A 14,472-nucleotide genomic window follows, 5' to 3' on the forward strand; every position below is an offset into this window, starting at 1 on the left:
CATAATTTAGGGATACAGCACTTAACACTTCAGCCATTGTTCTCTTCCACTTCTCCTTCCCCTAAGGTCATATGCCAAGTCCAATAATAAATAAACATTACCAGTAATAAAAAAATTGTCTAACACAAACCTATTCTGCTTCTTGCTTTTATTTACTCTTTTGTTGGAATAGCTCTTCCTGGCACATAAACTAGTCTGAGAAAACCAGATCTCTTTTTTGTAACTAAATAGATACTAAAGCCAAAATAGGGAAAGTTGTTCTTCAGTGGCTCTCAGTTTGCAAGTCCTAAACACAGAAGCAAATGTGCCTGGTAACTCAAACTCCCAGTGTCATTGGTTTCAAAGATTTTGGAATTCACAAGCACAACCATTCAGCTGAGGGAAGGAAAGGGAAGGGCAAGAATAATTTAAAGAAGAGTTCATTGCAGTGACTTTCCATTTGGGGTTCTGGCTTCAATTGCGGCAACTCTTGGCCTGAGAAAACTAACTCTCTACAAGCATAGATATCACAGCTCAACACAATCAGTTTCCGTTTGACTTAGTTTGGTGAGTGTTTTTTCAACACTGTTCTAAGAATAAGCAGGAAAGTTAGAAAGAAAGAAGACAATCCTAGTCATCAAATAATTTATTAATTCATAGCCAAGCATTAAGATTTTTCTACATGGATTTTAAGAATGAGTTACATTCATTTACAATGGTTAAGTTCAAGAATTTGCTTTCCTGAAAAGAGGATTTCACCTCAAAGAAAGAAAATAGAGTACTTCAAATGGAAGACAATTTGTCAGGAAGCTTTTCAAATATTGGTGTATTACTGATCAAATTCAAATGTAAGCTCCCTGGATTTCTTTCTAGTTTTGTGGTTTTATAGCTTCTAACATCCTGTGGGAATGTAGCACCTTCATTATATTCAGATAATATGGAACATCTATCTCCCTGTCTAGGGTCACGAACCATTGAGAAAACAGAAGTAGACCCTGGGCACCTGCCTGTGGTGTCACCGTATGGTAGTCTGAGCCCTGACTGGAGGAGTAGAGGTGAAAGAGCTGCAGGCATCTGGATGTGACTGGTGACGAGTGTGCAATTACCTCTCCCGCTCCTGCTCCAGCAGGTTGGTGAAGTCGTCGCTCTTGTTCATGTAGTCGGTGTGCTTATGCTTCTCGTTCTCCAACTCGTACACGGTGCGCCTGTGACACTTCTCTGCCAGCAGCAGCTGCTCTAGCATTCGCCGGTAGGTTTCCTTCTGTTTTTCTTCAAGTCTGTCCAGCTAAGTAAGCAAATGTGCAAAAGAGCTTAATATTTTCCTTCATTTGCATATGACTAATTTGTTTGCATTGGTCTAGTGATTTATTACCTGATGGGGAAAACATTGAGCCTGGTGTTCCTTGCCATTTCTCTCATTCCATCTTTTTCTCTAGGCCAGCTGGCTTTATAAACTAGTCATAATCACACTGCAGTAACTTCTGGCCTCTTGGCACTTTTTCTGTAAATATCTGTATGGCTCCTAAACTTTCAGGAGGACAAAGTCTTTCCCGTTTTTTATGAACAACACAAAGTCCTCTATGCAGAGAGAAAGAAGATAACAGCCCTCAGAAAAGTTGCATGCTCACCTACCAGACTTCTCTGCTGGGATGTAATCATCATCACAATCTAAGGCTTGCAGCTACATGCATTTCCAGGAAAAGTATATGAAGGATTCAAATCCTCTTTTCTCAAGAGATGTTAAGTGTAGAAAAGGTTTTGGAGAGTACATATCTCTAAAAGAGGCCTTATTAAATATTATTACTGGGATTTTTGTTCCTGTTTCTCTGGCCAGACTATAAGAAAAACTTTTTAAAATTTATTTCCATTTTATTTATTGTTAAGTTGAACCAAATCTTACAATACTGAAGCTTTTGAGTACTATTCTGCTCTCTCCCTTTTAGACTCTAGGTTAGCATTTTTCAACATTGGCACTGCTGAGGCCATGTAACTATTATAGGAGGCTGTGCATTGGAAGATATTTATCAGCACCCTCATTATGCAATGTCCAATGCATAGGGAAATGTTTAGCAACACTCCTGGGCTCTGCCTACTAGATGCCAGTAGCACCAACACCAAATGTGACAATCAAACTATCCCAACATTGCCAAATATCTCCTGGAGGGAAGCCACCATGCCAGTTGAGAACCACTGCTTTATTGAAACAGATGTGTCTAAAACTCATTCTCAAATGTACAACCAAATCCCTAAAACCCAGTGGAGAAGCCCCACATGCTACCAGCATCCCTGCTGTTCCCCTTTAGTTTTCTGTTTGTCCTTCAGTTTTAAGGAGAATTAGAGATTCTGTCTCTAACTGCAGGATGTAATAATCATGAATGGATCATTTTTGGGGCCCAAAAGAAAAGATAGCCTGATTCATTACCACCATGATAGCCACCATCATCCTGGTGGTCTTTTTTTTTTTTTAATTTATTTATTTTAAAGGCACATTAAGAGAGAGAGAGAGAGGAAGAGAGAGAGGGGTAGGGCTGAAAGAAAGAAAGGTGGGGAGAGGGGACAGAGAGAATCTTCCACCTGCTAGTTCATTCCACAAATGCCTACAATAGCCAGGGCTGGGCTAGGCTGAAAGCCAAGAGTCAGGAACTCCATCCAGGTCTTCTACCTGGATGGCAGGGACCCATGTGCTTGGGCCATACTGTCTTCTCAGGCTCATTAGTATGAAGATGGATCAGAAGAGGAGGAGCTGCTACTCAACTCAGGCACTCTAATATGGGATGTGAGTATCCTACGCAGTATCTTAACCCACTATACCATAGTGTCCATCTCATTCTCTGTATCTTATTACCATATGTCTGCTCCCTTTGTTTAGGAACAACTGACCAGACAGAGAATGGTGGAGAAGTCCAGGTTAACTGGTGGCTGATAATATCTGAGATAATCAGGAATTGGCAAAATGTACTTTTATGTCTCTTTTGCACTGAATAGCTCATATTATGAAATATTCTCCCTAAAACATCTCACAACTTTCTTACAAATGTGATCTTTTTGGGTCTAGGTGGCTTATCCAGAAACTCTGAGGACAGTTTCACAAACTGTGGGCTCTGGAAATTCATTAATCATATATACTGTGTATAATGGCTTTAGGTTGTCAGCATCCAAACTGCAGCTCAGCATGGAGGAATGGCGTTGATTAATGAACAGTGAAACTGGAATGGACACCTATTACTTTTGAAATATAGTTTCCACTTTGAAGGAAACCAGAATGAGATCAGCCTAACCCCAAAGGCCAAAAATCTACTAAGGAAAGAATTCCTGGAAGTCTTATTCTAAAGAATCAAGTTGGTAGAGAAGTGCTTGAGATAGAAGAAAAATTACATTCTGATTTAGATAAGAGTATCATGGTTGAGGATGTGCTTTTACCTATGTTACCTGCAAAGGGCTAATTGGAGACGACACAAATCCACTTAATACGAAATACAAGGTTGGTATTTTTTTCTTTAAAGATTTAATTTATTTATGTGAGGGGTAGAGTTACAGAGAGAGGGAGAGACAGAGAGAAAAGTTTTCCATTCACTGGTTCACTTCTCAAATGGCCACAACGACCAGAGCTGCACTGATCCAAAGCCAGGAGCCAGGAGATTCTTCCAGGTCTCCCATGTGGGTGCAGGTGCCCAAGCACTTGGGCCATATTCCACTGCTTTCCTAGGCTATTATCAGAGAGCTAGATTGGAAGAGGAGCAGCCAGGACATGAACCTGCACCCATATGGGATGCCAGCGTCGCAGATGGAGGCGTAGCCTACTATGCCACAGTGCCAGCCCCAAAATACAATGATTAATGATCAAACTGGACTTATACAACAGGAAAAGAGTACTCTCAAAAGCAGAGTTATGGAAAGAGAAGTGTTTCAGTAATCTTTGAATCACAATGAGTGACCCGAGGAGAGGCCAGAGAACAGAGCAGTGTAACTCTCTACAAAGGATTTGAGGATCCAGAGCAACTAAAAAGCAGATAGTCTCATGAGCTCAACTGGGGTCCTTCCCTTAAGGTATGAATGGAGTTGCCAATATTGTTCAGAATCTGAGTAAACATGCTCATCTTGCAAAGGAAAGATGAGACAACAAAGGGAGACTCAGGTAGGACAACAGCAGATAGGTCCAAATGTGGATGTGGTATGATAAGAAAAGACCCCTTAGTGAGGATTACCTAACTCAAGGCAGGAAAGGAGGTAAGATCTGTGTTAAACAAGAATACTCTTAGCAGACTCAGGTCTCCTTGATTTTGCATCTCTCACTGGGGAAGACCACACAATATGGAATATGGAAGGTGATCTTAGAGAAACAAATGTCTGGGTTTTGAAAGCATAGAAGAAACAGAAGCAAACAAATGGAAACATTCTGATATCTATAACATAGTAATAGAGGAAGAAGGGGATCACATGAAGAAATTGGTGAAGATGCTAAAAGTATAACAAAAACAAGAACAACTCAGCTGGGGCCTTCCCATGGCAGGAAATGCTATGGCACAAGAAAATATGTTTGTTGCCTTGAAAACTCAGGACAAGTTCCTCAAGAGTTATAAAGCTCAAATGGGAGGGAAGGCTAAGTTCTGAGGAAGAGTAGCTCTTGGGTAAGATATGATCTGGGGCTGTCACTGTGGCACAGAAGGTTAAGCTGCTGCCTGCAACACCAGCACCCCCAGTTTAAGTTTTGGCTGCTCCACTTCCAATCTAGCTCCCTGCTAATGCATCTGGGAAAGCAGCAGAATATGGCCCAAGTGCTTGGGCCTCTGCCACCTACATGGGAGACCTGGTTGGAGTTCCAGGCTCATGGCTTTGGCTTGAGCCAGCCTCAGCCATTGCAGTCATTTGGGTTTGAACCAGGAGATAGAAGATTCATACTCTCTCTCTCTCTCTCTGCCTTTCAAATAAATAAATAAATGGGTTTCCTAGACCTGGGCAGAAATAAAGAAATAGGACCTAAGAAGCTTTAAATCTGCAGGTGGGGCCGGCGCCGTGGCTTAACAGGATAATCCTCCGTCTTGTGGCGCCGGCACAGCGGGTTCTAGTCCCGGTTGGGGCGCTGGATTTTATCCCAGTTGCCCCTCTTCCAGGCCAGCTCTCTGCTATGGCCTGGGAAGGCAGTGGAGGATGGCCCAAGTGCTTGGGCCCTGCACCCGCATGGGAGACCAGGAGAAGCACCTGGCTTCTGGCTTCGGATCAGTGCGATGAGCCAGCCGCAGCGGCCATTGGAGGGTGAACCAACGGCAAAAGGAAGACCTTTCTCTCTGTCTCTCTCTCTCACTATCCACTCTGCCTGTCAAAAAAAAAAAAAATCTGCAGGTGGGAAAGTAGAGCACCTAAAATTAGACCTAAGCACTCAGGTCACCATTGCAGTGACAGTTATGTTTCAAATCTACAGTTGTGTTTCAAATGTAACTCATTGAGGGTAAATATATTATGTGCAAACAGGCTCCTCCATATCCAATGTAGGGTTTGCTATTTCCCATAATTACTATCCTCTAAAATTTTTTTAAAATTTATTTGAGAGGGAGAGAGGAGGATGGGAAACAGGGAGAGGGAAGGAGAAGAGAGGGAGGAAGGAAAGGAGTAAGGAGGGAGGGAGGGAGGGAGGAAGAGAGAGTGAGCTTCCATCTGCTGGTTCACTCTTCAAATGCCCAGACTGAGATGAAGCCAGGATCTGTGAATTCAATCAAGGTCTCCTACAAGAGTGGCAGGGACCCAATTACTTGAGCTATCACTACTGCCACCAAGAGTCTGATTTGTTGGAAGCTAGAGAGTCAGAATTAGAACCAGGGATTCTAATATTAGAACTAGGGATATCTCATATGAGATACAGGCATCTTTTTAAGTTAAAGATTTATTTATTTATTTGAAAGGCAGAAACAGAGAGAGAGAGAGAGAGAGAGAGAGAGAGAGAGAGAGAAAGAGAGCGGGAGAGATCTTCCATCCACTGGTTCACTACCTAAATGGCTACAACACTTCCAGGCCAAAGGCAGGAGCCTGGAATCCCATCTAGGTCTCCCACATGGGTGGCAGGGGCACTGCTTACCCAGGCACATTAGCATGGAGCTGGACTGAAAACGGAGCAGCCAAGACTTGAATTGGTACTCATATGGGATACTGGTGTTGTAGGTGGTGGTTTAACCCACTACACCACAATGCAGTCCTCACTTTCTTGTATTTTTTAAATGAATTTGTGTGAAGTTGGTATATGTATCCAAATAATTCCCTAGATTCTCTGAAAAAAAAAAGTAGTACATAGGGATTTCAGCATATAGGAATGCGACTTTAAGAATGCTGAGTACAGGTAATTTTACTGAAGAATAAAATAAAAACAAACTATACCTAGTCAGTTGAGATCTCTCAGGCTGATGTTGCACAGAACAAAAAAGTAGGAAGGAAAGAAACTGAAACTTTAACACTTTTTTTTGGAATTTTGCTTAAGCATTATGAACTTTGATATTCTGAACTGTAATTTACAAAGAAATATAGGGGATTTAATATTTGCCTTTTAATTTCACCACAAACATTTGTCATGGGAAACAGCTCTACCGTGCTGGAGCTCTGATAAGGCTTAACCTCTTGTAAGGTCTATTGGATAACCTAGCTAGGCTAGGTAATTTGGTATAGAAACTGGAATGAACAGGGATTGGCTTGAGGTGCAACTTGGCTTCTAGAAATAAGGGTTAGATTATCTGCCCATGATCCTAGGAGGCTTATAGATGGTGATATTTTGGGGTTCCTACTTCCTGAATTTGGAAGCAGGATTTCTGCTCCTGAATAACAAGAAATTTATTGTCAATTCCAGTGGGTTAACAGACCAAAAGTATGTAGATGGTGAAATGAAACTTTTCTCCTTCCAGCAAACTATTTCTCTCACAAAGTACGACTTTCTTTGGCAGAATTTGGAATAGCTGCTTTCTCTCTTTCTACCTCCATCCCTCACAATTCACAGCATGGATCTAGCTTTGTTCTTCTGTCCATGTGGTAGATTATTCAAGCCAGATCTATTTAAGATTTATTTATTTTGAAAGTCAAAGTTACAGAGAGAAAAGGAAAGACAGAGATAGAGAGATAGAGAAAGAGAGAGAGAGATCTTCCATCTGCTGGTTCACTCCCCAGATGGTCACAATGGCCAGCACTGGATCAGGCCAAAGCCACGAGCCAGGAGCTTCATCTGGGTCTCCCACATGGGTGTCAGGGGCCCAACACCTGGGCCATCTTCTAATGCTTTTCCCAGGTCATTAGCAGGGAGCTGGATCAGAAGTAGAGCAACCAAGACTTGAACCGGCACTCATTGCATGCCTGGCATTGCAGGCAGTGGCTTTACCTGCTATGCCACAATGTCAGCCCCCAGATCTACTTTCTGAAGACTGGTCACATATTCCTCTGTTTGTGTACTGTCCACAGAATTCAGTGGATAGAAGTAGGGATTCTGTGTAAGTATATCTGCTCTGTAAATCTATATTACCTTGGGAGATCATTCCAAGCTGTGGAAGCCAAATGAGACCATCTATCCAAGTTTAGTTCTCCAACTGAGGTTGTTGTTGTTGTTATTATTATTATTATTATTATAGAATTGACACATGTTTTTGACCTCTCTATATTTTTTTTACTCAAATCCCCCCAAATGTGGAACCAATTAAGGTATGCATAATTATCATCTTTGAATCCCAGCAAACTAGTGGATAATATTGTTGAGTAGCTGGTATGCACCAGACACTATGTTAAAAGCTTTGCAGGGGGCCAACACTGTGGTGCAGCAAGTTAAACTGCTGCTTAAGGTGGCCAAGTACTTGGGTCCCTGCTCCTGGCTCCTAGCTTCAGCCTAGCCCAGCCCTAGCCATTGCAGCCATTTGGGGAGTGAACCAGCAGATGGAAGATCTCTCTCTCTCTCTTCTCTCTCTCTCTTTCTGTAACTTTGCCTTTCAAATAAATAAATACATCTTAAGAAATAAATAAATCTTAAAAAAAAGAGCTTTACAGGCACTGTTCCATCTACTCCCTACATCCAGTATATGAGTTACACACTATGGTTCCTCCCACCTCACAGATAAGGAAGCTGAGACTTCAGAAGCTTAAGCAACCTGCCAAAAGTCAGGCACAGCTAGTAAAGGCAGACCTCAGACACTTTCATGCAACCTATTGACTACAATAATTATCTTCACACTTTAGGAAAAAAACTAGACTAGAGCTCCAGTTTACCTCTGCTGCAGAAATTAGGAAATTATGAGACCATCAATCTGTTCTGAATGTTGTCTCTGAGAGATCAAACTGAGGCATCAAACTTTTACCACAATGTATTATTTAAATGGGATCCCATGGATAATCAATAATGATATCTGGAACCTCCTAATACAATTTTGTATAAAAATGATTAAGTATTAGAATTCCTACTACATTAGAACTATTGGAACTATTAGAATTCCCTTCATCTTAAAGGATTGCCTTAAGCATTTCATCCAAATTTTGCTTCTAGCACTGTATTTTAGCTACTCACATAAGAACATTTGAATTATGACAGAGTCTATGAGATACCAAAAAATGGTAGGTTTATAACTATAAATATCATCAATAAAATCAGTTTAATTTTAGGTTACCAGTTTGATGATAATCCTGATACCTGAATGTTAGAACTGATAATGCATTTCCAATTTTTGCACATATTATTTTGCAGAAAGTAAAAAAGTAATATACCGCAAGAGCATGTAGCAATCATAATCATACAGGAAAATATATTTGGGGCTCTATTTAAAGAAAAGCTTGAAGTTCGTATTGAAACTAATCTACTATAATTCTCGACTTATTTAAACTTTAATTTTGTACTAGTCATCACAAAAAATTTGCTTTTGAAAGAAAATGTAAATGCATATAAATGGAAGACTGTGTTTCCTGCTAGGAGGACTTCCGGTGCCATGCCTTTACCTCTGAGATGGGTTTCTCATAGACATCTTCTCCTATGGATTTCTCCTGGGCAAGGATGGCATCTCGGTGCAGGATTCGCAGCACTTTCTCTGGCTCTGCAGATCCGTAATGAGCCTCCAGAACCTCAGGCTTGGTTTTTTCTGTCTTCAGCATGTGGATCACATCCTCTCTGGCCTGAGGTAGGAGGTACAGCAAGGTCAGATAATTGACAGTATAAATCAGATACTGAGCTCACAAAATCAACACAGAGCTTATTGAATACACCCCACCTCTTCAGGGCTATCTGCAAATTCACTGGATATTCTGTTCTTCTTCTTCTTTTTTTTTTTTTTTTCAAAAGCAGATTGGCAAGCAGATACTCTGCTTTAGGTTGCTAGGAAGCAGGCAAGCAGAAAAAGGGTTTGTGCTAATATTAACTACACAAAAATTGCTTTATTTAAATAGCAATGGGTTAGAAAGGAGGGTGGGATATAGCCATTCCTGGGAAGTATAACCCATTTCAGTGCACATGAGATCAACGATCATCTAAAATTCTCTAGTTTTCTGTTTGTGCTGTCACTGTAGTATTCAAATTCAATTTAAAATTAACCACTGCTACCTCCATTCTTATAACTTCATGTTAATTATAGTTAGTGATTTCCTGTTTATCAAGTGATTCATTTTATACAGACACATATGGTTGGGGACACATCATATGGTTCTGGGCTGGGATTTTCAATCTAATGTATTCACACTGAAGGTGAAATTTTACCCCTTTAACATCCAGATTTCCACCAGATGAGTCATATTGGTAGGGTCATGCATGGTTTTTGGTTTCTTAGCATAACTTCAACATCTTGCTGAAGCTCTTGGGAAAACCAGATGATTTTATATCATAATGTCTTTGGTTCCCGTGATGCAATGCAAATATAATGAGTCATTTAATACAAAAATCTGGATGTGTTTTGTGCTGATTAGTAGTGATGATCTTTCTAGTTATGACTGAGTTGACATTTGCTGAATGTACTCCCATCTGGGCATACATCTGGAGTTATTTTTCCAGTAATGGTGATGGGTAAGAAGTACTCTAACTCCATTCCAACTTGTACTAAAGAACAAACTGGATAGGAATAGAATTTCAGTCTGTGAAAATGGAATAGGGTTTTCTCCTGTATTAATGCTACTAAATGTGTTTTTTTCCCTTTGTTCATCTTTTATTCATTTTAAGAAAATAATTATAAAGAGAACAGATTTCATGGTTTTTTTTTTTTTTAATTATTTGAAAGGCAGAATTACAGAGAGAGAGGGAGAGACAGAAAGATCTTCTATCTGCTGATTCACTCCCCAAATGGCTGCAATGGCTGGAGCTGGACCAATCCAAAGCCAGGAGCTGCTTCTGGGTCTCCCATGTAGATGCAGGGGCCCAAGCACTTGGGCCATCTCCCACTGTTTTCCCAGGCCACTAGCAGGGAGCTGAATGGGAAGTGGAGCTGCCAGGACTTGAAACAGTACCTATATGGGATGCCAGTGCCATGGGCAGAGGTTTAGCCTACTATACTACTGCACTGGCCCCTGATGCATTTCATAGATACAATTCTAAGATAACCATACTTCTCTCCCTCTCTCCTTCCCTCAATTCCCCCTCCTTCCTTCCTTTTGTTTTACTTTAATTTTTACAATAACATACTTTCAATTTACTTTATAATCACAGACTTAAGGCATCACTAACCATAATGTTCAATAAGTATAAATTAGAAAAGCCACTGTTTCATAGGAATACAAGCAAGGGTTTTAAATAATAATTTTCATACTTATAATTTTTCATATTCTTTATTAACTGCTACATATCAGAGAAAATATATATTTGTCTTTTCGAGATTCTTTTATTTCACTAAGAATAATGGTCTCCAGTTTCACCCATTTTGTTGCAAAAAACAGGATTTCATTATTTTTTATGGCTGAGTAGTATTCCAACATATATATGTATGTGTGTGTGTGTGTAACGTATTTTCTTTATTCAGTCATCAATCGATGGACAATTGTGTTGATTCCATGTCTTAACTATTGAGAACTTAACTGCTAATAAACATGGGAGAGCAGATAACTCATATACTGATTTCATTTCCCTTGGGTAAATTCCCAGGAGTGGGATGGCAGGGTCATATGGTAGATCTATTTTCACATTTCTGAGTAATCTCCATAGTATCTTCCATAATGGCTGTACTAGGATACACTCTCACCAACAGTGTTTTAGGGTACTTTTTTTTCCCACATCCTTACCAGCACTTATTATTTTTTGATTTTTGGATGACAGCCATTCTAACTGGGGTGAGGTGAACCCTCATTGTGGTTTTTATTTGCATTTCCATGATGATTAATTATCCTGAGCATTTTCGCATGTGTTTGTTGGCCATTTGTATTTCATCCTTTGAAAAAAATACCTGTTCATGTCCTTTGAATATTTCTTAACTGGATTGTTTTGTTGTTGTTGAGTTCCTTTAGCTCCTTATAGATTCTGGGTATTACTCCTTTATCAGATACATAATCCGCAAATATTTTCTCCCATTCTGTTGTGGGGATTTAGAATTATAAATCTGGTTTCACTTTCATAGCAGTCCAAATGAGAGTGTTAATGGTCAGCCACAAGTACTGTATTCACAATATTATCATTCTTTTTTTAATTTATTTAATTGAAAGTTAGAGTTACAGTTACACAGAGAGAAGAGAGGCAGAGAGAAAAAGAGGTCCTCCATCCTATGGTTCACTCCCCATTTGGCCACAACGGCTGGAGCTGCACCCATCCAAAGCCAGGAGCCAGGAGCTTCTTCCAGATCTCCCACGCAGGCGCAGAGGCCCAAGGACTTAGGCCATCTTCCACTGCTTTCCCAGGCCATAGCAGAGGGCTGGATTGGAAGCGGAGCAGTTGGGACTTGAACCGGCTCCCATATGGGATACCAGTGCTTCAGGCCAGGGCATTAACCCGGTGTGCCACAGCGCCATCCCCCACAATATTATCATTCTAAGGTTTGTCTTTCTTGAAATTTATCACTTGTAATTGTTTTTCCAGTGTCCAAATTAATCCAAGTCCAGATGGTTAGGAACTAATTCATTACAGAGATGTCAATGGACTGGAATTTGCAAATTTGCAATGTTTCTGCCACGTATACATGTGCTCATTTCAAGACAAGTTTGCAAAATATTAATTTTGAAGAAACCTAGTGATTTGGAAGGTTAGTAAGGATGTTAAATTCATAAGATACTTTAATAGAAAGGCAAAGTGTCTCCATGCAGAGTGAAAAGCAAAAGCAGAAGCACAGTAACCTGTACGTGTCTTTGTGTAAATTTTACAAGGTGTCCATTCATCCAGAAGATATAATCCTAAGTCTCAGCATAGCCTACTTAGCAAGAGAAGAGTGGGTTGCACTTCAGACTCTGTTCTTCCCTCTACCAGACACCCTTGTGCAAGGCATACTTTCATATCTTGCTGGGGACCCTGTTTGGAAGGAACTGCGAGCTACATGTATTGCTGTTGGTCTTCAAGTTGGAAGGAATTGCTGCTATGCTCATCTCAAAGAGCCTCTTCTCAGGTAATGGTTCTCAGTTCTGACAGCATTGGCATCACCTAAAGGAATATTATTTTTTAGATTTATTTATTTATTTGAAAGGCAGAGTTGCGGGGAGGCAAAGGTAGAAACAGAGAGAGAGAATTTTCCATCTGTCTGCTCAGTCCTGAAATGGCCACAACAGTTGGAGCTGCACCTATGGACTGACCCAAAGCCAGGAGCCAGGAGCCAGGAGCCAGGAGCCTCCTTCTGGTCTCCCACATGGGTGCAGGAGACCAAGGACTTGGGCCATCTTCTGCTGCTTTCTCAGGTGCATTAGCAGGGAGGTGGATCAGAGGTTGAGCAGCTGGGAATCAAATCAGCATCTATTCAGTCTTTAAGAAATTTTTAAATTGCCGGAGTACTATATGATCAAAATTAACTTAACTCTTCTGGTACTGCAGATGGCAGTTTTATCCAATATGCTACAGTGCTGCTGCCTACCAGAAGAACTTTAACAAAGCCACAATGGCCAGGCCATTCAAATTTCTGGGAGAGGACCCACATATCAGTACTTTTCAAAGCTATCAGGTGATTGCAGATTGAGAGTACTATACCATCTTCATCAGTTAAGAGACACAGAAGCCAAGCTGAATACAAATCTTGGTATTATCCAAACTTTCCTACCCAGGTGCAAGTGCGTTTCCCTTTTCTGTAATTAGAAAGGTGTTATCACCTTTCTCCTATAAATCAAACTGTTTTGGTCAAAGCTGAAATAGACAACTTGAACTGAAAGAAGAAACACAGAACTGTGACTTCATGGAATGACATGGAAAGAAAATTCAGTCATATTTGAAAGTGAACAGCAGGAATAGAGGTTAGCAACCTGAAGTCTCCGTAACTAACAGCTATGTCTTTTCCATCTTTACAGCAGGTGAAATAAAAGCTATTTTCCAAGACTCATACATATGCAAAATGTAAAGACTTTCAGGGTGGCTATAGAATTTACTGACTCCTGAAATAAATAAATATTTGAAATTCAAAAAATGAAAAGGAGAATTACTATCATTTATATAATGAATTGAAATGTTTATTAAAAATGAAATGTTAACTATTTCAAATGGTCTTCTCCACTGCTCACAAAACATATTACAGTAGATATCCAAGAAAAGGACGGAATAAAAGCAGAACTTAAATCCTTCAAAGGAAAAATCATTATAGGAGCTAGGAAAATAAATAGATTTGATCATATTGTACTTGGGCAATTAAAAAATTTCTTAAAGTTTGAATGAAAATGTCTTGGAAGACACACAATACTGAGTAGTGATTAAGGGTGTTTTTATGGTTTATATGAGGGTATTTCAGAAAGTTAGGGGGAAATGTAAATAAGAGATAAGTTAATTTTGATACACATAATTTTAAAATATTTTTTATTTTATTTTTGAAAGGCAGAGCAACAGAGAAAAACAGAGAGAGATCTTCTGTTTGCTGGTGTATGTCCTCAATGCCAACAGCAGGGCTGGGCCAGGCTGAAGCCAGGAGCCAGGAACTCCATCAAGGTATCCCATGTGGGTGGCAGACACTCAAGCACATGAACCATCATTTGCTGCCCACTGGGGTGCACATTAGCAGCAAGCTGGAATGGAAGTCGAAGCGAGACTCAATCCCAGGCACTCCACATTCCAAGCAGCAGTTTAACTCATTGCACCACAATGCATGCATAACTTTTCATAATATACATCTTCATGAACCTTTTGAAGACTACTTCTATATGTTTTCTAAATTTTCTACCCTGAATATGTAATCAATTTTATAAAGAGAAAGTTAAGTTGTACCTTTATAAATGAAACAAAAAAGTTAATCAAGTTATCTCTCTTTCCTGTACTCAATGCTGAGAAAGTCACCTTCATTCTAGCCTCTGTGCAATGTCTCAGGGATTTAACACATAGGAAAATGCAAAATCAAAATTGCCCAGAGTTAATTCTCTACCCTCTGTTTGGCACTGCCTTGATTCCTTCTGCAATTA

At 40.1% G+C, this 14,472-nt stretch overlaps 1 protein-coding gene across 7 annotated transcripts in view; it reads right to left on the reverse strand.

The window, feature by feature from the left end:
• The window catches only part of FILIP1 (filamin A interacting protein 1), a 315,951-nt gene that overhangs the window by 56,958 nt on the left and 244,521 nt on the right, over positions 1 to 14,472 (reverse strand). For all 7 annotated transcript variants that reach the window (XM_062186381.1, XM_062186380.1, XM_062186377.1 and 4 more), the window contains 2 exons: positions 8,926 to 9,099; positions 1,086 to 1,264 (listed from right to left, as the gene is read on the reverse strand). In XM_062186381.1, the coding sequence (XP_062042365.1) occupies positions 1,086 to 1,264; positions 8,926 to 9,099 (353 nt within the window). The remainder of the gene's footprint in view (positions 1 to 1,085; positions 1,265 to 8,925; positions 9,100 to 14,472) is intronic.

The sequence above is a fragment of the Lepus europaeus genome, chromosome 3 (genome assembly GCF_033115175.1).
Source record: "Lepus europaeus isolate LE1 chromosome 3, mLepTim1.pri, whole genome shotgun sequence".
Lineage (NCBI taxonomy): Eukaryota > Metazoa > Chordata > Mammalia > Lagomorpha > Leporidae > Lepus > Lepus europaeus.